Consider the following 22,402-nt stretch of genomic DNA (forward strand, 5'->3'; position numbering starts at 1 on the left):
CCTGGTCAGGCGTCCCTGCTACTTTGTCCCTTCCATAGGTACGAGCCCTGGCAGTGGGCTGGGCTGGGGCAGCAAGTGGCTAGAAGCAGCAGAGCAGCTAGCAGGGACTCGGGAGCCCATCATAGCAGTGTTCCAAGTACTCAAGGAGCTGAACAAATGCTGGCATCTCAGAGCCAAGGGAACTCCCATGTAACACCCTTTATATAGGAGTTTAAGGTCTAAAGTAAAAACATAGAAATATTTTTTTAAATGTAAAAAGTGATGAGTGGTTTGTACTTCCTGAAGGCAGCAGACTCCAATCTGCCACTGCAGAGAGAAGCATGGAGTGAGCCAGGCAGGATTTTAATAACGCATGGCATCTGGGGGCAAAGGCTGGAGAAGAGAATGACCCCAGGGGACCACAGAATGAATGGGCCACTTCCTTAGAATGTAGGGGGGCAACGTAGAGGGGTGTGGAGAAAAAGCTGCGAGGAGGAGCATAGCCTAGGGCTAGCCGATGACCTCCTTAAAATTTATCACCTGCAGGTAAGATGGGATGACTTTGATACTTCACCAGTGTGTCTGATGCAAGGCCCTACCTGGGTGGGAGGGTATGGGGCAGAACCGTCTGTGATCACTAACTTCCAGTCTTTGGAGGGAAAGAAGTCATTCTTAAGATATCCAGTCAAGCCACTGTGGTCAGACAAGCACACGTGGCTTGTGCAGATAGCAGGACTGGTCATTTGATATCAGAGCTGGCCTGCAATATAGAGAAGTAAGACCTACACATGCATCTAAAATATAAGGCAGAAAGGAAGTTCCATTCAAGAGGTGCAGTTAAAGGCTGTAGAAACTGAAAGAAAGCGAGCGCATCTAGTCAAGAGGCAGTGGAGGGTCATGAATTGGAATGGGGCATTGTGGTCCAGGGGCAAGGACACTTAATTGGCCACCAGCTGTCCTGAGAATGGACAGTGGAGGGTGCCGGGTGGGGTGGTGGCATCTAGCCCCGTGCTGCTCCAGCGGTGGGCCAGCAGCGTCAGCATCCCCTGGGAACTTATTAGAAACGCAGACTCTCAAACCCACCACAGACCTGCTGTAACAGAGTCTGCATTTTCACAAGACCCCCAGTGGTTCATAGGCACCATGAAGTTGGAGACAAGCTGCCCTGGGTGCAGTATTCTCCACCCTGGTTGCACATTAGAATTGCCTGGCAATTCTGAAGAATAGCAGTGTACAAATGCACAGTCTCCACCCCAAAGATTCTGATTTCATTGGTCTGGGGCAGGACCTAGGCATCAAAGTTCAAAAAAAACCTTCCTGCATGGTTCTCATGTTCAGCAAACATTGAGAACCAGAGCTCAGAGGGAGACTGTAAAGTAAAGAGAAAATCCTTGAGGACCGTGGATCTTGGGTTCACACCAAGACCCACAGGATCAAGCCTGGCTGGTCCAGGTGAGTGGGCTGCAGGGACACGTCCTCTCCATGGCAGGTGGGGCAGAAGGATCGGAGGACTCAGGCTCCTTGAGAGGTGGAGGGGGGTCAGTCTGCAGGTATGAGTGGAGACACCTGGGCAGAAGCAAGTACGAGTAGAAATCCAAGAACTGACTGGACTGCAGTGGTTCTTGGACTACAGCATGCATCAGGATCACCCGGAGGGCTTATTAAGAGATGCTTTGTTGGACCACACCCCCAGAATTTCTGATTTGGTCAGTCTGGGCTGGGGCCAAGAATGTGCATGCGAATTTGGTAGGACCCAGGGACACAAGGTGTGGAATGGTGGACAATTCACTTGTATCTTCTTGGCCTCAGTTTCCTCATTGGTGAAATGTTTGGTCCAGATCATGGTTTTCTCAGCTTAGGGACTAAGGCTGTCTTCGGCCTGAAAATTCTTTGTTGCAAGGATCTGTCTTGTGCGTTTCAGGATGTTTAGCTACATCCCTGGCCTCTACCCACTAGATGCAAGCAGCAACCTCCCCCCTAGTTGTGACAACAGACATGTCTCCATATGTGGCCAAATGTCCCCTGGGGAGGGCAGGTGCAAAATCACCCCCAGTTGAGGACACTGGTTTCTACATAGCTCTCCATTTTTGTTTGTTTTCTTAATGGGTGGAGAAAGCACCTTTTTTATTTCATGGAAACCTACGTCTCTGAACTGTAACAAACATGATTGTTTTCAGAGCAAAGCAGATTTCTCTGAGACGGTATATATTAGCTGAGGAGCTGTGCGTGGCTGGCCGTGCTCCTGCTGGTAGGAGGCCGTGTGGCGAAGTGGCTGAAAGCATACGCTTTGGCCCCAGACTGCCTGGTTTTAACGCAGGTTGCCCCACTTACCAACTGTTAGACATCTGGCAGGTTTCATTTTTCTTTTAACCTTTTATTTTGAATTTATTTTAGAATTGTAGGAAATCATAGAAAACCAATTACAGAAAAGTTGCAAAATAGTATAGAGTTCCCTCATGCCTCCCCTAATGCCTGCATCTTCCAGGACTGTAGCACAGTCTTCACTGCCTTCAGCCTCGGTCTCCCCATCTATGAAATGAGGATCCACCCATCTCATACAGCTGTTGAAAGGACTGAATGGGTTAATTCACATAAAATTCTCAGAAAAGCGCCTGATACATATCAGGTGCTCAGTAAACAGCAGTTATTATTTCGTTATTGTTCCCCATGGCAAAAGTGATGAGTCTTTAGTGGGGAAACGGACCCCCACGAGTGAGGAGTGTACCTGGCACCTTAGATGCAGTCCGTAGCTACCTGTGTGTGCACCTCCACCTGGCTGGGCTGCGGTTCACCTGCTGTACCCTCCCCCCACCCCACCGCCTCCTGGAGGACCTCCGGACTTTACCAGGCCCCCTGCACCCCGGGCACCATTACAGTCCAGTGCTTGTTCCGTGGACCTCCGCTGCTTCTAAGGCAGCAAGGAAATGCCAGGCAGACGGCCTCCTGTCCTGCGTGAGCCCGGCCGTCAGAGGCTGCTGTCAGCACTGAGGCTCCAGCCTTAACTGCCTCCTCGAGTCTGTCCAACACTCTCCCTCAAGAGCCCCCGCAGAATTTTACACAAAAGCACGGATAACGCAAGTCCTACAGTGCCTCACAGACTCTCGCTGAGCGTGAGGTGTCTGGGCCTCGGGGTGCAGGAGAGAGTGCTGAGTCACAGCGAATGGCAGAAAGGGTCCGGGCTCTGGCCTTAGCCCGAAGGTGTCAGAGCCATTTGCAAGGAGTAATGAAAGTCCCTTCCCCACTCCGCCACAAGGGGAGAGCTCTGTGTATTTTACAGGTGGCAGGACCGGGGCGGAAGGAGAGACCCCAGCCTTCCCCACTCGCAGGCCTCGTGGGGTGATGAGGGTGGCAAGAGGCCCCATGGCCCAGCATGCTACGAGTGCCATGGGAACCAGCAGAGCCCAAGCTGTTTGGCCAGCGTGCTGGGTGCTGGAGGCTGCCTCTGCCAGGACACGCTGACATGCTGTGCGCGGAAAAGACGTTTCAGCCTCCAGCTAACTGCTGTGAGCTCAGACGCGTTCTGTCATCAGAGCTTCACTTGGGGAAGCAGCTGAATCCCAACTGTGGACCTGCCAGGCGTTCTGGCAGATACTGCCCTTCCAGGCACTGGAGAGAGCCTTGCCCATGGTGGATGGTCCAGCTGCCTTCAGGCTCTCTTCCTCTCTCTCTCCTTCTCTCTCTCTATCTCTGTCTGTGTGTCTGTCTCTCTGTCTCTGTCTCTCTTTTAAAAGTGTTCCAGCTTTAATTCTCTCTGTCTCTGTTTCTATCTGTCTGTCTCTCTCTTTTGTTTATGGTCCAGCTCTCTCTCTCTCCCTCCCTCTCCTTCTCTGCCTCTCTGTCTCTCTCTGTCTCTGTCTCTCTCTGGTACGTGGTCCAGCTGGCTCTCTGTCTCTCTCGTTTAAGATCCAACTGTTCTCTCTCCTTCTCTTTTTTTTTTTTTTTAATAAATTTATTTATTTATTTATATTTCTTTTTGGCTGTGTTGGGTCTTCGTTTCTGTGCGAGGGCTTTCTCTAGTTGCGACGAGCGGGGGCCACTCTTCATCGCGGTGCGCGGGCCTCTCACTGTCGCGGCCTCTCCCATTGCGGAGCACAGGCTCCAGACGCGCAGGCTCAGTAGTCGTGGCTCACGGGCTCAGTTGCTCCGCGGCATGTGGGATCTTCCCAGACCAGGGCTCGAAGCCGTGTGTCCTGCATTGGCAGGCAGATTCTCAACCACTGCGCCACCAGGGAAGCCCTCTCCTTCTCTCTTATATACACTCCAGCTGTTTTTCTCTGTGCTTCTCTCTCTCTCTCTCTCTCTCTGTCTTTCTGTCTCTCTCTCTCACTCACACACACACACACACACACACACACATATCCCTGCAGCCCAACTCCACGGAACCCCTGACTATTCTAAACACCCTGAGCACAGCTGATATGCACGAGCCTCATTCAAACCCTTGCGCCGGCCCCAGCTTCCCGGCTTTGCTCTCAAGAGCCCTGAGAGGCTAGAAATACTCAGAGACATCCCAGGCCTGGCTGGACAAGTGAGCCCCTTTTGTCCTCCCTCCTTCTGTTGCTGATCATTATCACACACGCTTTTCCAAAGCACCAGGTGTTCATTTCTGTCTCTCCTTCCACTGCTACAAGTATGATCTAGAATCTAGGTCTAACCAGGTCAACCTTCAGCTTATTAAATCCCCTCCGGCTCCAGACCACATTTAAGGAAAAGTCTAATCTCTTTAGAAAGGCACGAATAGCCCCTGGGGACCTGACCCAGCCTCCCTTTGCTTTGTCCTCCCCTCCTCACCATACGCTCCATCCCTACCGGAGTCGCCTGTGTTTTCCAGGTCTGTTCTAGAGATGTAGACGGGGGAGTAGCCGAGAGGGTTAGATCCAGATGAGGGCACACTGCAGTGATGGCGGCGGTCACATCAAGAGTTCCCATGTTAGCTGCTATTTTTGAGCGTTTTCTGTGTGCTAAACTCCTTGCAGACTTTATTTCATTTACTCCTTAGAACAAGCCTAGGGGGTAGGTCCTAGCGTTCTCTCCATCGTGTAGCAGCTAAGAGCCCAGGCTCCGGAATCCACGCGCCTGGATTCAGAGGCAGACGCCAGCACTTAGCAGCCGTGTAGGGCTCAGCAAACTACTCCACCTCTGGGTGCTTACAGTTCTTTATGGAGAAAGGGGACGATGGTACTAAAGAGCCCCGGCTCAGAGCATCCTGGTGAGGGTCACATGACGTAATACAGAACAGTGCTCAAGACAGTGGTCAGTGTGGAGAGGACTGGCGGTCAGAGTTGTCTGCTGTTCACCCCCAACCTCTTAGGCACCATGTGATAAGCGTGGATATGGGGATACGGGTGGCCAGATTTCTTGTGGACATGCACCCAGTGCCCATCGGTAAAGAGCCCAGGGTGCAGTCGCCAGTCCTGTCCTTCCGTGAAGGGGGGCCCAGAGCAAGTGTTTGTGTTGTGTGACCACAGGGTCCCAGCCTTAGCTACCACTCCGCCTCTGGTACGCAGAAGGAGCATTTTCCGATGACTTGTTCACCAGGTAAAAAGCATTCAAGATGCAATTCGAGATAAGAAGCAGCGGTTCAGCTTCCTTGGAGAGGAGATTAGCCTGAACCCTTCTGTGGGCATCTTCATCACCATGAACCCAGGCTACGCCGGCCGCACGGAGCTGCCGGAAAACCTCAAGGCTCTGTTCAGGTGAGCGTCTGCTCTGCCCCGTGCAAGGGCCCCAGAGAGAAGCTTCTTTTATTTTTTCCACTGAAAATGTATGACATATATATTAAAAGAAATGTGGAACATATAAAAAGGTAGATTTCACAAAACCACGTTTAATGCCATCACCAGTAAAATTATTTTTTGCTTAATTGTGTTCTTTTCTTTACAGGCATATAAAGTCATGCATTTGTAGTCTACGTGTGTGGTCTACACACAGTTTTGTATTGTTTTGTTTTTTCATTTCATAGTCTATCATAATCCTATCATAAATGGTTTCTTCTTCTGTTAGGTATTCTTAAGAAATCTCATTTCATGACTGCATTTTATTCTATCAAATGCATGGTCCGCAATGTAGTTAACTAGTCCACAGTAGTTAAATATAACAGTTAAAATAAATTTATTCATCATGGTATAATATACATAAGTATTTTTTTTGTATGCATGATTATTTTCTTCGGCTAGCTTCCCAGGAATGGAATCACTGAATTAACAGGGAGGAACATTTTTAAGGCTCTTGATACACATTACCAAATTGCTTTCTACAAAGAGCTGTGCTGAATGACCGTCTCACAGGTGATACATGATAGCACCTCTTTTATTTTACCTTTGCCACCAGTGGATATTGCCACGCTTTTAAATCTTCTTTATTGAGATAAGAAAACACAAAAGCATTTCCTAGCAGGGGCTGGAGTCTTCGTTCTTTTTTCAGAAAAGAGAAGTCAGCCCAACAAAGAGAAAGCTGAAAGATCCTTCATGGCTTCTGATTGTCTGTCTACTGAACTGGTACCCGAGAGAGAGAGGCCGTGAGAGCGAAAACAAAGCTGTCTGTCTCGTCTTTGGACTGAGACCCAGCGCTCTCTGTTGGGGACATGGAGGCCCAGGAGGCCACTGGAAAGCTCCCTGTGTCCTTCAGTCCCCCACTTTCAGTGCTCCAGGGGTGGGCCGGTACCTCCTCCTTCAGGCAGATCCCCTCCTTAACCAAGAATGTCAGCAGGCTGTGGGAACTGGTGCCACAGAGTACTATACTGATCACTATTTGCTTATGCAAAGTATTTATTAAATAAACTGTGTGCTATGAACAATACTGGACAGGGGTTATCACCCTGATAAGAATTATTCCTTACATTTTTTCCTCTGAATTTAAAGGGAACATATACCCATAGAAGAAAATTTGGGGGAAAAACAGAAAAGTACTTGTAAAAATAATAAATACATCTACTTTCACATTTAACTCTCACAAAAACCCTATGAGGTAGATACTATTAGGATCCCCCTTTGAACTGTGAGAAAACAGATTCAGCAGATTGCCCAGGGTGGTAACCGTAGTTACTAAGGTTAGCTAGTAACCCAATTAGTAAGCAGCAGAACTAGAGTTTGAACCTAGGCAGTCTGATTCCAGACTCTGCTCCGCCCACCCCAGTCCTATCATCCAGAGAAAGCCAGTGTGACCCCTTGCCACCTGCCTTCCAGTATTGTGGGGGAAGAGTATTTCTTTTTCAAACTTGGGATAGACTCTATAGAGTTTAGTACCCTGGCTTCATTAATTAATGTTTTCCTGTGTCATTAAATCGTTTTTCTTCTACAGCATTATTTTTCACAGCTGCATTGCACTCCGTTGTACGGATGCATATTTAACCTTATTTTAGGTTACAAATTAATTTTGAGAATCTAAGTATTTGCTTGCTCCTTTGAATTTGAATGCAATTTAAAATAATGTAAAGAAAAAATGTACTTGAATGATATGTTTTTGAAAATTTTATATCAGTGTAGGGAAAATGCAATTAAAGAAACGTAACAACTTTAGTCTCCTATCACATACCTAATGAATTAATTTTAAAATTAACTAATTTTAAAATAAAATGTTTCTAGACCTTGAAGGGAAAAAAAATCACAATAAATCCTTATATATAGACAAAAATCCCCTTCTATATTCTCATATTTACCATTTTGTGGCAAAGTGGGGTTCATAGGTGCCTACTTCAGACCTCAGCATTAGGTATTGACATTTGTATGCAAATAAGCATAGAATAAGTTTGATCATCTAGACTTGGAGGAGACAAGTTTTGAGGAGGAGAAATAGATTCTCATTTTCTTGCAGATAACAAGAGAGACTCTATTCCTCAACCTTAGCCCCTAATCTATGATAGAGGATCACTAATTGGTAATCTGCTAATTACTGAGGCTTTACTAATCTGTGCCTTGTATAAGGCACACTGGACCCAAATTACAAGGCTTGCATTGTAGCCCCACCTCTGTCCCCATCTGCTCACATCATCCATCACCTTGAGCAAGAGAGTTTACTCCCTTTATCCTTACTAACTCATCTTAACATTGAAAGTCTTCAATGAAATAATTGCTTAGGTCTCAGTTTTCACACTCACACATGCCTCCGTCCGTGATCTCAGCCAGTGTCTCTTGTCTTACAAGCTCCCTTCCACTGCGTGGTTGGGACTGTCTCAGCCCTCTGTCTCCCTTACACAGGCCTTGCGCGATGGTCGTTCCAGACTTTGAGTTGATCTGTGAAATCATGCTTGTGGCAGAAGGATTCATTGAAGCACGGTTACTAGCCAGGAAGTTCATCACCCTTTACGAGTTGTGCAAAGAGCTTCTCTCCAAACAGGTACAATCCCTGGTTAGACCAGGCGACCGGTTGCGTGTGATTGTCCCAGCTCTGGACAGGTTCTGGGGCCAGTGTGTTAGGGAAACATTAGAACCTTCTCATAGAGAGTCACTGTGCCCATAAGCATATTAAACGCTCTAGAAACATCTATAATAAAGATTCATGTTCATTTTCTTAGCCCAGCATTAAAAAAAAAACAATTTGACCACAGAACTCCCTTTTTAATAGAATACTTAGCAGCACCTCATAGATGACCAGTGTCCCATGAGAAACATTGCAGTGGCGAATGAAAGCCCTTGGAGGGAGTGGTCTGTACCTGAAGGAACGAGAGATGGGAGGAAGGTTGGGGAGAGAGAGTCAGGCATTAAGCAGTACCACGCTGCTCATTGCTGCTGGTCCTTAAGTGTGGCTTCTGCCCAGGGCCGGTCCCCTCCCAGGAAGAGACCTTACAACATGACCCAGAGACTCCAAGGTTTATGCCTTAGATGGAGAATTTCTTGGTGTCACGGACAGCCAATCAAGCTTCCTGGGTGTCCGCAATGAGTTTCTCTTCCCTTTGGGGTGTTTACTTGGATCACCTTTGCTGCCACAAAGTGAGCTCTCTCAGTCCTGTGAAATCTGTCCAAAATGGATTTAGGTTAAAAAAAAAAAAAAAAAAAAAGCCACCTGCCCTGTTTTCTCAACACTTCCCAGGCCCTGGCTCACTGCATCCTCTCTGTCGGTCCTCAGCCACCATTGGCTGCAGCCCAGTGACTCGCTTTCCCGTCTCGATCCCAGACTTCTCTGTTGAACTCAAAGCCTGTATATTCAGTGGTCTATGCCACAGGTCCCCTGATTGTCTAAAATGCACCTCCAGCTCAGTATCTAAAGCCAGTGGTCCTGCCAGCTCCACCGCAGGCCCACTGCTGCATTCAGGGCTTCAGGAGAACAATCGCTTACTCACTTGCTGATTCTGGAAGCCTGGAGTTATCCTTGACACCTTCCTCTTCCTCAGCCCCACATCTAATCATGAATGAACAGCTGTTCTTTCTACCCTGTGGATATTTCTCAAATACTTCTTATTTTCTTTCTACCACTTTTGTTGCAAGCACCCATGTCTCTTGCTTGGAAGTTCCTCTCTACTAGTTTCTCTACCTCTACTCCAGTCCTTCATGTCTATTCTTTAGCTACCAGCTGGAGGGGTCATTTAAAAATGGTCCTCACTGTACTTAGGATAAAGACCAGCGTCCTTATCACTGTCTGCAAAAGACCACGTGCGGCCCCATCTCCTGCCTCTTCCGAGGCGCCAGGTCATAGCCCTCCCCGGGGTGTGCTCCTGCACCTACGCTGCTCTTTGAGTTCAGTGTACGATGAAGGCGAAGGACACGGTGGGTGCGCCTGGGCTAAGGATCAGATTTCCCTGAAGAAACAATATCGAGGAAGACCTGAGGGGACTTCCCTGGAGGCACAGTGGTTAAGAATCTGCCTGCCAATGCAGGGGACACGGGTTCGAGCCCTGGTCCGAGAAGATCCCACATGCCATGAAGCAGCTAAGCCTGTGCACCACAACTACTGAGCCTGTGCTCTAGAGCCCGTGAGCCTCAACTACTGAGCCTGTGCTCTAGAGCCCCAGAGCCGCAACTACTGAGCCCGCGTGCCACAACTACTGAAGCCTGTGCGCCTAGAGTCCGTGCTCTGCAACAAGAGAAGCCACCACAATGAGAAGCCCGCACACCACAACGAAGAGTAGCCCCTGCTCGCCTCAACTAGAGAAAGCCCAAGTGCAGCAATGAAGACCCAGTGCAGCCAAAAATAAATAAATAAATAAATAAAAAGTTGAAAGGAAAGGAAGACCTGGGATCCAGTCAAGCACAGATGAGGAAGAAGTGCAGTCAAAGCCAGAAGGAACGGGATGTCCCCAGCCTCAGGAGTGGGGACCTGAGTCAGTTTTATGTTTCTGCGTTCCCTGCACACTGAATTGTCCTCTGTAGCATGCATCACAGCTCTAATTAAATAACGACCTGCTGTGAAGCAAGTAGCAGAGCTGGGACTTGAACCGAGGTCTGTCTGAGCTCAGAGTCTGTGCTCTGAACTGCACGCTGCACCCCTTCCTCACCACTCCACTCCGAGCCCTGGTGTCAGCAGTACACTCCACCCTCCCACGAGCCTACTCTCAGAACTTGTGACTTCTGGGTTCCTCCTTTGACAAAAATTTTAAGGAATTTTTTTTTTCTCCTTTTCTCAGAGTTTGAAGGCCTCTTTGAGGCAAGTACGCTTACCTTCGGCCATCTCTGAGAACTAACACATCTCCCTCCTTGACAACCCTTCCACCCTCTGAATGTTCAAGGAGTAGCCAGATAGGTTTGGAAGCGGTCTGTTTAACCTCCCTGACCCCCACCCCCCCATATGCTCTGTGTCTCCTTTGTCTTCGTAACAGCCAGAAAAGTAACTAATGTCAGACCAGGAACTAGGATCCTGGATCATGATCTACTATGCCGTTAATCTTTTCCTTTGCCTCTGCCTTGGCCTCAAAAGTGACCTAGTACTGGTGTGCTGTCTAATTCTGCAGACACTAGCCTGAGCCCGTGGGGTTGTGCATCCCAGCAGCTCTGGTCTAACCCTGCTGCCTTCCCGCAGGATCACTATGACTGGGGCCTGAGGGCCATCAAGTCTGTGCTGGTGGTGGCGGGATCCCTGAAGCGAGGAGATCCTGACCGGCCCGAGGACCAAGTCCTGATGCGCTGCCTGCGAGACTTCAACGTCCCCAAGATTGTGACAGATGACATGCCCGTGTTCATGGGCCTGATCGGGGACCTGTTTCCTGCCCTGAATGTCCCTCGGAGGAGAGACCTCGACTTCGAAGCTTTGGTTAGGAAGGCTGTGGTGGAGCTGGAGCTCCAGGCTGAGGACAACTTTGTGCTCAAGGTACAGGGTTTTCCCTCCCGACATTTATTTGTCTCCTAATTCTTTTCTTGGACAATGGATTACACTTCATCCTTAATCCAAAGTGTAGCTTTAGAGGTACAGATACTTACTGACTTTGTGATAACTCAGTTCATCTCAGTAGCTCTTTATTGGGACATCCACAGTGTGGAATGTGTGGTGAGGAATGCAAAAGAAGGACAAAGCCCCTACTGTCAGGGGGTTCACATTCTCATGGGAGGAGTGAGACAGGGGCTTTGCTATAGCACGTGTTCCTTTCATGTGAATTACTTCATGCACCATTATACAGGAATGACAGTCAGGTGAAGTGGAAGCTGTGTTGATTCATGTGCATTTTTCTGATCTTGAAAATGCTTTGAAGTGGTCAGGGGCAAGCTTTACACATTAAAGAAAAACCTGAGGGTGGTAGATAGAATAATTCCTCCCCCTACCCCGCCAAAGATGTCCACATCCTAATCCCCAGAATCTGTGAACGTGTTACATTACGTGGCAAGGGGGGATTAAGGTCACAGATGGCATTAAGGTTGCTAATCAGCTGGCCCAGCTGTGGGGAGATGATCCGGGTTTATCCAGGTGGCCCAGTAGAATCACGACGGTCTTTCTAAGTGAGAGAGGGAGACAGAGAGTGTCACCACGGAGGAAGGCTCAACCAGCCACTGCTGGTTTTGAGGGTGGAGGACGGGGCCATGAGCCAGGGAGTGTGGGCAGCCCCTAGACGCTAGAAAAGGCAAGAGAACTGACCCCCTCCCAACACACAGAGCTTTCAGAAGGAATCAGCCCTCAACACCTTGATTTGAGCCCAGTAAGACTTCTGACCACCCGAACTGTAAGATAATAAATTTGTGTCATTTTAAGACATTAAGTCTGCAGTAATTTGTTACAGCCATAGAAAATGAATACATTTAGCAATAGACATAGACTTTAAGAAAGAAAACCTGAAACTTTAGTGCAAGTATAGCTAGTCTCATGGCTGTAGGAACCATGGAGGTTTGTGCTGTTTTCTGGGGAGGCTCAGGGTGGGTGAAGTCACTTCCTCATGTGTTTAAACAGTGGATTAGTGAAGAAGGCTCCATCTACATCCGATCTTCAGTTCTTTATTAGAAATTCACACACCCGTGATCTGCCTCTTGAAAAAAGAAGCACAGGCCCCCAGATTTAAGGTTTCAGAGGATAAACAGACATGAGGTAGGTTGCAAATGCTCTAGTGACTTCCCTGTGCTAGTGTTCTTATTGGGATTAGGATGCATTGTTGAGCTTTGAGGGCTTTGGATACAACATTCTGTACCTTTTGAGTGGTCTGCGCAATCTTGTTTTTCCATGAGTCTGTTTGCAGAAGGTAACATTTTTAGGATGTATCGATGTTGTTACAGTAGAAGTGCCTGCACACAAATAACTAAACCTGGAAGGAGGATGTGACAGGTGCCACAAGAGAGGGTCCTGGAATACAGGGATGAGGACAGAATTTTTTTTTCCTGTACTATTACTTCTCCAGGATATGCCACCAAGCTGCTTCACAGGAGAGAAAGTGCCCCCCTTGAGGAACTTACAGACTGGGGGCTGGTTCCTTCTCCACTCCAGGTGGGGTTTCTGGCACACAGTACTTGCATTGGTTGAGATTAAGCTCTGGCTACAGATAAACAGAACTGGTGTCTGCTTTCATTTCTGAGATTACATTTTACAGAAGAAAGCAAAGCATCACCTGGTTCTTTGCAGCTGTGATTGGTTTTGCCCGTGGAGCAACCCCCACTCCCAACCTCTCTCCTCTCAAGTTTGGTAGATAGACTTTTTAAAGGTAGAGATGGGCAGGAAGGCCTCCCAGATAGAGGGAAGAGGGTCAGCCAAGGGTAGACAGGGAGACATAGAGATTGTACAAGCCACAGCAAGAAGTCCAGTGTGGCTAGAGAAAAAGGTATTGGGGTGGGGGAGGGGGAGGGAGCAATAGGACCTGAAAGATAATAGGCGGCCATGTTATAGAGGGCTTTGGATGCCAGATGAGGGGTTTCCTCTGAAAGGCTCTGATCCTGAGGGGCACCCTCACCCCAGAGATGAGTTAATCCGATGAGGCTCCTAGGATGCAGGCCCTGAGGCTGACATCTTAGAATCAGGACAGTCCACATCTTCCCAGCCTCTCTGAGAGTCTGCTAAGGCATATGACCCTCCTTCCCCATTTTCTGCACTTTTTTTCTGCTCAGAATCTCACTCTTTCTTTCTATTTATTTGTCAGTTGCCCCACATTGTTTCCTTCTTTTTCTTCCCTTCTTTTCGTAACCACTTTCTGCTCCTCTGATAAGACAGATGCCATCTACTAAAGGTTCTTGCAGTAGATGATGTTTTCTACCCACTTTTCATTTACACTGTCCACTTGAACTGTTTTCTTTGAAATATAGTTGACTTACAATGTTGTCTAATTTCTGCTGTATAGCACAGTACACTTGAACTTTTTAAAGTTAATTCATCAAAAACCTCTAGGGAAGCTCTGGTTTGAGAAGGCATCCTGCGATCTTTTAAAAGTGATAATATAATTTTTTAAAAAAAAGGAATAAGCCCATAGAAGTGTGAAAACTGGGAAGGGGATATAAGAATAAATTTCTGGAAAGATGGGAAGAGGATGAAAGCAGGTTGACAGATCAAACAGAGCAGGGGGGCTGCAGGCTCAAATATGCTTAGAAAGGGCTTCAGGGGAAGAGGAGCCAGGAGGCGGCCAGTCTGCCAAGCAGCACCCTGGCGAAGCTCAGGGCTTGGAGTAGGCAGGGAAGGAGGGCAGGGATGGGGAAGAGGACTGAGAACGTGGGGGGGCGCATTAAGCCGGTGGGGGAGGGCCTTAAGTCTGTTTACCCAGTCATTTTCCCACTTGGCTCCCCACACTCTTCTCCAGCACCCCCTTCTAGGCCCAGGTTCCCAAGAATGCGGACCATGCACAGCCAAGCATGTAACTGCAGCCAAAAAGAAAAGTCTAAGGGAATTTAATAAACTCTTTAGGAGGGAAACTAGGACTGCTCTAAGGGTTTGAAGCCCATACTTTCTGTTTGGGCTCCTCGGCCTGAAGGCCAGCACCTGCTCACTCACCCACAGGTAGAAGAATAAAGACAAAGGCCAAGATCTGACCGGGAGCACAGACCTCCCTCTCAGTCCTCCCTGCCTGGAAGGAGACCCGCATATCAAGCCGCAGACAGCACCCACCCCAGCCTCCTAGAAAACACAGTGCAGCTCTCCGTTTAAACCTGAGGCTCACCAAATACTGGAGGCAACCAACAACACAAGAGACAGACAGACCGACAGACACCCACACACAAACGCACATACACACGCAGCAACTGACTCTAGGGGAAGTTAGGAAGAGAACGTTTTAAAGTCCTAATTAGTATCCTTAAAGAAAATAAAGAAAACGAGATCCATAAAACAAGAATGAGATGCTATCAAAAAATTAAAAGAACTATTGGAGAATTGTAAAGAGCTCTTTGAAATGTAAAATTGAATCACTGGTAACACACAAAATTCAATGAGAGGATTGGAAGGTAAAGTCAAGGAAATCTCCCAGGATGACATTATATATATATGTAAGTATGTATATAACAAAGTATAATATATATAATATACACACAAAGAGAGACAGATAGTGTGAGAGTCAAGGTGACACATAGAGGATTGATCTAGGTTACGTAACGTGTTGCCAATGGGAATTCTAGAAAGAGAGCACTTGCAGAACTGGACAAACATGTGTCCAGATTGGATGGGCTCAGCCAGTACTGAACAGAGTGGATTTCAGTGGACTTATACCAAGACACGTCATAATGGAATTTCAGAAGTCATGGGTCACCAGAAAAAAATTAAAGTTTCCTGGCTGGGTGACGGATTGAGAAGGTGGTACAGGTGACCCAGGAAGGAATGAAATTCAGGATGACATCAGAACCTCTCATCAGCAATATCAGATAGTAGAGGACAAGGAAACCATTCCTTCAAAGTTCTGGGGGGAAATGATCTCAAAACTAATTACGTATCAAATTATCATTCAGGATATTTTCAAAGAGTTACAAATTTTACTATGCATGCATCCTATTTGATTAAGTTACTTGAGGACATACTATAGCAAAACGAGGATGAAAAACAAGAAAAATATCATGGGATTCAAAAATTTAAGAATCAAATAAAGGAAGTCCTTGAATTATAGCCGTTAGCAGGCCTAGAAAGCAGTCAGTCCAAATCAAGTCAGGAAGTCCATGGTCTCTAAGAAAAAGGACCTGAAAAGTAGATATATTCAAAGGAAGAATAGACAAACAAGATGAAATGTCTCATGTGTTTTATTGAAATTCTAACTTATGAGAACTAAGGCATATGTCTGTCTTAACAAAGAAAAAGGAAAGCAATTAAAGACACTAAGAGAAGGTTTTTTTTAAAGTAAGTGTGAAGCCGATATTGATCAATATATAGAGTGTAAGAAAAGAGTATCTATTTGACCTTGAATTGATGCTCAACATCCTCTGTCAAGTCATGACACAAGGCCCACAGAGAACGTGATGTATTCCAGGCAACTGCTTTCTTCTATAGTGAAAAATATTTACAATTGTAAAAATCTAAGCCGCTATTTGTCTTCAACTCTTAGAATCATGGAAAATAGAGAAGGTCTAAATCTAAGTATGAAACAGAATGTAAATATTATCAAACATGGTAATGTAAGAGTATAATGTGTCTGGCAGAAGATAGGAGATGGAAGAGGGAAGAAAAGGTAAAAGGAAGGATAGAGATACATATATATTTACCTTACAAAAGGTACTGTCAAAAGTTGATGGATTAATCACAGTCAGAGTAGAAATAACCCACTCATCAGTTGATAAATGGACAAAATGTGGTATATCTATGTAATGGAATTTCATTCAGCTGTAAAGAGGAATGAAGTACTGGTACCTGCTACAGCATAGATGAGCCTTGAAAACATTGTAAGTGAAAGAGGTCATTCACAAAATATCACATGTTCTTTGAATCTGTCTTTCTGAAATGCCCAGAATAGTCAAATTTATAGCGGCAGAATGTGTATCAGGGGCTGCACAGGGATGAATTAGGGGTAGGGATGGGGAGTGACTACTGATGGGTCTGGTTTTTCCTTTTGGGCTGATGAAAACGTTCTAAAATTAGATAGAGGTGATGGTTGTATAATCCTGTGAATATGCTAAAAGCCACTGGAAAAAGGTGAATTTTATGGTATGTGAATTATGTCTCAATACAGCTGTTGAACAAAAAGAAGTTTGGAACTAGAAAGCAATTTTAAGTCTTTCTGATACCAGGGAATCAGTCAGTAGTAGTTCACGGAAAAAAAAAAAAACACCTAGGTTTATAATACAGTCTCCATTCAGTAGCCAGAGCACCATCCACTGCCACCACCTCTCCTGTTCTCTGCCCCCTGCCCTCCTCCATTTTAATGCAATGCCCTCAGGTCAGTTCCATGCTTAAAATCTTCCAAATGCTTTCTGTTGTACTCAGAATAAAATTCCAAGTATCAATTTCTGCATATCTGCCCCTTGCTTACCTCTCTTATCTCATCTTATACTGCTCCCTCTTCCTTTTCAAATTTTTTTTATTTTTTATTTTTCTGTTCTCTGAGCCCTCCAAGCTTGCTGCTGAAGTTAAGGCTTTTGCACTCACTGTCACTCTACCTGGAATGCTCTACCACTGGTCTTCACATGGCTGACTCTTTTTCATTCATATGTTAGCTTAGATGCCAGCTCCTCAGAGACCATTCCTGATCACTTCCCTCATTTTTATCTGGCGAGATCCTGCTTGGAGTCCCTGAAAGCTGAAAACAAGAGCCAGGATTGAGAATCTCTTTTGGGTGATTTTGGGTTTTGAATCAGAGGAACAGCAATAGCTTGGGATGGAGGAGAAAAAGATATTGATGCTATGGAAAGCAAAACTCAATATCCCAGTAAATTACCCTTCCACAATGGAAGCTAACTGTCTTGTTCCCCAAAGAGCCATTTATCAGCTACCTTTATATTAGTCTTCATATAAGTGGTACCACTCTACTAATTCCCTTGTTGTACAATTCTAGAATTCTTTTTAACACTCCTATCAATTAAATTTTTTAAAATATAGGAGTCATTTTAAATTAATTTTCTTTACTTTTTTTAAAAAATTTTATTGAAGTATAGTTGATTTACAATGTCATGTTAGTTTCAGGTGTACAGCACAGTGATTCAGATACATATATCTGAATATATATATATATACTTTCTCAGATTCTTTTCCCTTATAAGCAGTTATAAAATACTGAGTGTAGTTCCCTGTGCTATACAGTAGGTCCTTGTTGGTTATCTGTTTTATATATAGTAGTGTAATTTTTTTAACGTAGAATAAATAAAATGTTTGGGGAAAAAACTTTCTGTTGTCCCACTACCCTGTCAACATTTTAGCACATTTCCTCTTCAGTTCACTTTCCTCAGCTATTAAGGATTTATAGTATAAAGTATGAGGAAACCTGATCTACAATAAAGTTCAAATGTTTTAGCTCATGACATGCAACACCTTTCCTGATAGGGGTCATCCAACCTTTCCAGCCATCCTTCACATTTTTAAAAAAAAATATGTATTTATTTATTTGTTTGTTTGTCTGTTTGTTTGGTTTTGGCTGCATTGGGTCTTCGTTGCTGTGCGCGGGCTTTCTCTAGTTGCAGCGAGCGGGGGCTACTCTTCGTTGTGGTGCATAGGCTTCTCATTGCAGTGGCTTCTCTTGTGGAGCACAGGCTCTAGGCACGCGGGCTCAGTAGTTGTGGCTCTCGGGCTCTAGAGTGCGGGCTCTGTGGTTGTGGCTCTCGGGCTCCAGAGCGCAGGCTCAGTAGTTGTGGCGCACAGGCTTAGTTGCTCCGTGGCATGCGGGATCTTCCTGGACCAGGGCTCGAACCCGGGTCCCCTGCATTGGCAGGCAGATTCTTAACCACTGTGTCACCAGGGAAGTCCTCATCCTTCACATTTCCAGCAAATATTTCTTCAGCACTTGGTCTCTGCCAGATTCTCTGCTAGACACTGAAAGTAAAGAAATATCAATAAAAGCCCTGTCCTGCATGCCTTCGAGGAGCTGATAATCTAATAGGCAGACAGAAAAGTAACCATTGCAATATTGGTAAGTGCTAGGATGCAGGATGTATGTATGGGACACCTACCCCAGGCTGCAGGGTGTGTAGGGGCTGGCCAAAAGAAGGCAGGAGATGGGATCACTTCTGAACAGAAGGCACGGTGTGTTAAAGGCCCAGGCGCAGGAAAGAGAATCATTAAAGAGCTCCAAGAAATCGTCTACCTGGTATGTGTGTGCTGAGGGATGAGAGATAAAACTGGAAGCTGTTTAAGGCCAAGCTGCAAAAGGGCCTTGTAAACCAGTGTAGGGATTTGGGATTTCATCACCAAAACTATGGAGAACCACTGAAGGGACAACGTGATGGCAGTGACTTGATCAGATTTTCATTCCAGTAAGTGTACAACAGTGTAGAAAGGTGAGCCTGGAGGCAAACTAGAACAAGAGTGATGATGCCTTCAATGTGACCATTGTCCTCAAGGAGCTCCTTGACTCCAGCCTCATCAAACCATCTGGCCAACCACATCATGCTCTGTCACACCACAAGCCTTTGTTTGTGCTGTTTCCTCTGCCTGGAATATCCTTCCTGTTCATCTTCTTGGCAAACTCCTACTCATCTCTGAAGCCCCAGTTCAAATGCCCCCTTCTCTGTGAAGCCTTTCGTGTTCCCTTTATCTGTACAAAATCAATTGTTTCTTCCTATCTTCTCCCATAGCTCTTAATAAATACATCAGCTATAGCAATTATCACCTTACATGATAATAATTTGTCAACATGACTTACTTCTCCATCAGACTGTGAGATGACGGAGGGCCGGAGAGTCATCTCTGAATCTCCCTCACCAGGCACACTCCCTAGCACTTTGTTGTGACTAATAATTATAGGATGGAATGAGGAATAAGCGAGTAAATGAATCATGTTGCCCCTACATTTACGACCCCATCACATCTTGCGGGGAGTTGACCTCAGGTCTTCCTGTGTTGACCTCAGGTCTCACTTCAGACACCAGTCTGGCTCACAGAAGAGCAGTTGGGACGTGGGTGAGTGACAGGCTGGTCACTCTGGCTGAATTCCATGTCTCCCAGGTGGTCCAGCTGGAGGAGCTTCTGGCTGTGCGGCACTCTGTGTTCGTGGTGGGCAGCGCGGGAACTGGCAAGTCGCAGGTGCTGAGGTCCTTGCACAAGACCTACCAGATCATGAAACGCCGCCCCGTCTGGACTGACCTCAACCCCAAAGCAGTCACCAACGATGAACTCTTTGGCATCATCAATCCGGCCACACGAGAATGGAAGGATGGTAAGAGCGGGATACGGCTAGCTCAGCCCCTTAGGCAGAAGAGAATGCAGTAGGGTGAATGCAGAGGAGGGAACACAGGGCTGATCTGTATCGGGTTAGAAAAGAAGGTGGAAAGAATCAAAGAAAGGAAACTGATTTTGGCTTGGAGGGGAACCTCAGCCCTTGGGATAGTCTCTTTCCTTGGGGACTCTGCAGCTGCCTCTTGAGAGAGGGCACCTTAAAGAGGGTAAAGCAAGGCAGGCATTCTCAGATATAGTTTTGTGATTCTGGAACGCAAGTCATGGAGTCTCTACGTTGCCTGGCAGAGGGTCTAAGACGTGGGTAGGATAGGGAAGCCCACCGCTCATTCTGAAAGGAGCAGTTGAGTCTAGCATCCCTCAGAGGGTACCTCCCTATCAGCACCGCCCCAGGAGTGCTGGGGAAGCTGCTACAGAAAACTCATCTCAGGAGGATCCTAGAACCATGGTCCCTTCCACAGCAAACCCATGCTCACTCGGTGCTGACCTCAGCCTCACCTTCAAAGAATTAAAAATCACTGGTAGATGTTGGAATGTGTCTCCTGTCACTGGGAGAGAGCAGAAGAGAAAATGGAGAAAACTCTCTATGAGCCGATAGGACCTCTTTCTAAAACAAATGTGGCTTCTGGAATGAGGAAATCTCAGCTCCATCCTAACACCCCAGTGTTAGTAGTCGTCCCAATCAGGGTCAAACTGCCTGGATTCCTCTAATTTAGGACCTTCCATCAGAGGCCTAGAACAGTGGGATTTAATGAGCAGCCTCTCTAATTTTTATTTCACTATTAATGAGGCTTAATATACTTTCCTTCTTATTGGTCTTAGTAATTGGCTCGTTTGTAATTTTATTCCTCCTTATTATTTTCTTATCAGTTTGTAAGAATTTTTTTATATACCGAAGACATTAACCCTGTATCTGTTACATGCACCACTAATGGTTTTTCGCTGCCTGCCATTTGTCTACAGACACTTCATGGCATGTTTACCATGCACTTTTTAAGAAGGAAATATGTCTGTCTAGTCTTTTTAGCACCTGGAATTCCTATTTGGTTTATAACTCTTTCTAACTTTAAGCTATATAGTATCATAAATTTGGTCTAAAAGGTTCTTTTCACGTTAACATTTTTTATTCATCTAGAATTTATTTTGGGGCTTAGTATGAGGTAAGGTAGAGAATCAACTTTATTTCCTTCCAGATGGATAATTGATTGTGACAGCACCATTTATTAAGTAAACTGTCCTTTCCCTCTTAATTTAAATTCCAACTTGTCATATATGCAGTTGTCCCTTGGTATCCATGAGGGGTTGGTTCCAGGAACTCCTGTGGATACCAAAATCCATGGATGCTCAAGACCTCATATAAAATGGCATTGTATTTGCATTATCCTATGCACATCCTCCCATATACTTTAAATCATCTCTAGATTACTAATAACACCTAATACAATGTAAATGTTGTATAAATAGTTGCAAGTACAGTGTAAATGCTATATAAACAGTTGCTAGCGTGTGGCAAATTCAAGTTTTGTTTTTTGGAACTTTCTAGAATTGTTTTTTTCTGAATATTTTCGATCCATGGCCGGTTGAATCCACGGATGCGAAACTCGCAGATACAGAGGGCCAATTGTATTGACATCTGATTCTGGGTTTTCTGTTTTGTTCCACTCACCTGTTTATCTAATCCTATACTAATGTCATTCTATCTAGGTTATAATCATTTTATATCATTTTCATGTCTGATGAGGTAAATCCCTCCTCAGTATTTTTCTGTAATTTCTCGGCTAGTCTTAGGCACTTCTTATTCCATGTTAAATTTAAGCTCACATAATATAATTCAAATTTTAAACAGTGTTGGAATTTTAATTAAAGTTTTATTAAATATACACATTAAATATGGAGAAATTGAAAAAGATTTATAATAATCATAAATTTGTATTCACTAAACGAGAACTTTCAAGTAAATGGAATATAACTTTTTAAAACATTTTAAGAGAACTTGATAAAAGTAGACATATAGTGGAATATATTACTACACCTTTTTCAAAATTAGAAAGATTCAGTAGACAGAAAAATAAGTATAGACATAGAAGAATTAGGAAATGCATCCATCAAACTCAGTGTAACATGCTGATATAGAACTTTGCATCTTGTAAATAGAAAATATTCCTTTCTTGGTAGGCTCATGGAACATTTCCAAAAAATTAAAGTTTAGTTGGGCACAGAAGAAATTGTAATGAATTCAAAAGTATCAATTTTCACACCACATTTGTTTGATACTAATACAATAGAATTAGAAACAAATAGCAAGAAAATGACCAAAAATAATTTTACTATTTGCAATCAAGAAACAGTAAGCCCTGGATTAAAGGGAAAATTAAATTGCAACCCCTCTTGGAAGTAATATAAAGAAGAATACTTCATACAGAAACCTCTGGGACACATCTAAAGCCAATAAGGAAAAACTCAACTCTAAATAATTACAGAAGGTAGGCTAGAAATAAAGGAAATCAGTATCCATCCTAAGAAATTATTCAAAGAGTAATAAACTAAACCTGAAGAAAACTGGGAAGAAACCAGTACAGATAAAAGCTGAAATTAGTGGGAAGGAACAAAAAAATATAGGAAGGATAAATAAATATAAATACTGGTTCTTTGTAAAGACCAATAAGTCCATTGTGAGCATGATTAATGGGGGAAAGAGAGAGTAAAAGTATGTAAGATTAGGAATTAGAAAGAAGATATAACAGTAGATATAGACAAGATTAAAATGGAAGAGACACAATTAGATGATACATAT

General features: G+C 45.0%; 1 protein-coding gene across 1 annotated transcript in view; it reads left to right on the forward strand.

Moving 5' to 3' along the window:
- The window catches only part of DNAH9 (dynein axonemal heavy chain 9), a 301,732-nt gene that overhangs the window by 122,422 nt on the left and 156,908 nt on the right, over positions 1-22,402 (forward strand). Inside the window, exons 29-32 of the mRNA XM_082373261.1 lie at positions 5,518-5,675; positions 8,175-8,313; positions 10,930-11,217; positions 19,381-19,591. Coding sequence (XP_082229387.1) covers positions 5,518-5,675; positions 8,175-8,313; positions 10,930-11,217; positions 19,381-19,591 — 796 coding nt within the window. The remainder of the gene's footprint in view (positions 1-5,517; positions 5,676-8,174; positions 8,314-10,929; positions 11,218-19,380; positions 19,592-22,402) is intronic.

Source organism: Balaenoptera borealis (genome assembly GCF_965194805.1).
Source record: "Balaenoptera borealis genome assembly, chromosome: 20".
In the NCBI taxonomy this organism is placed as follows: Eukaryota; Metazoa; Chordata; class Mammalia; order Artiodactyla; family Balaenopteridae; genus Balaenoptera; species Balaenoptera borealis.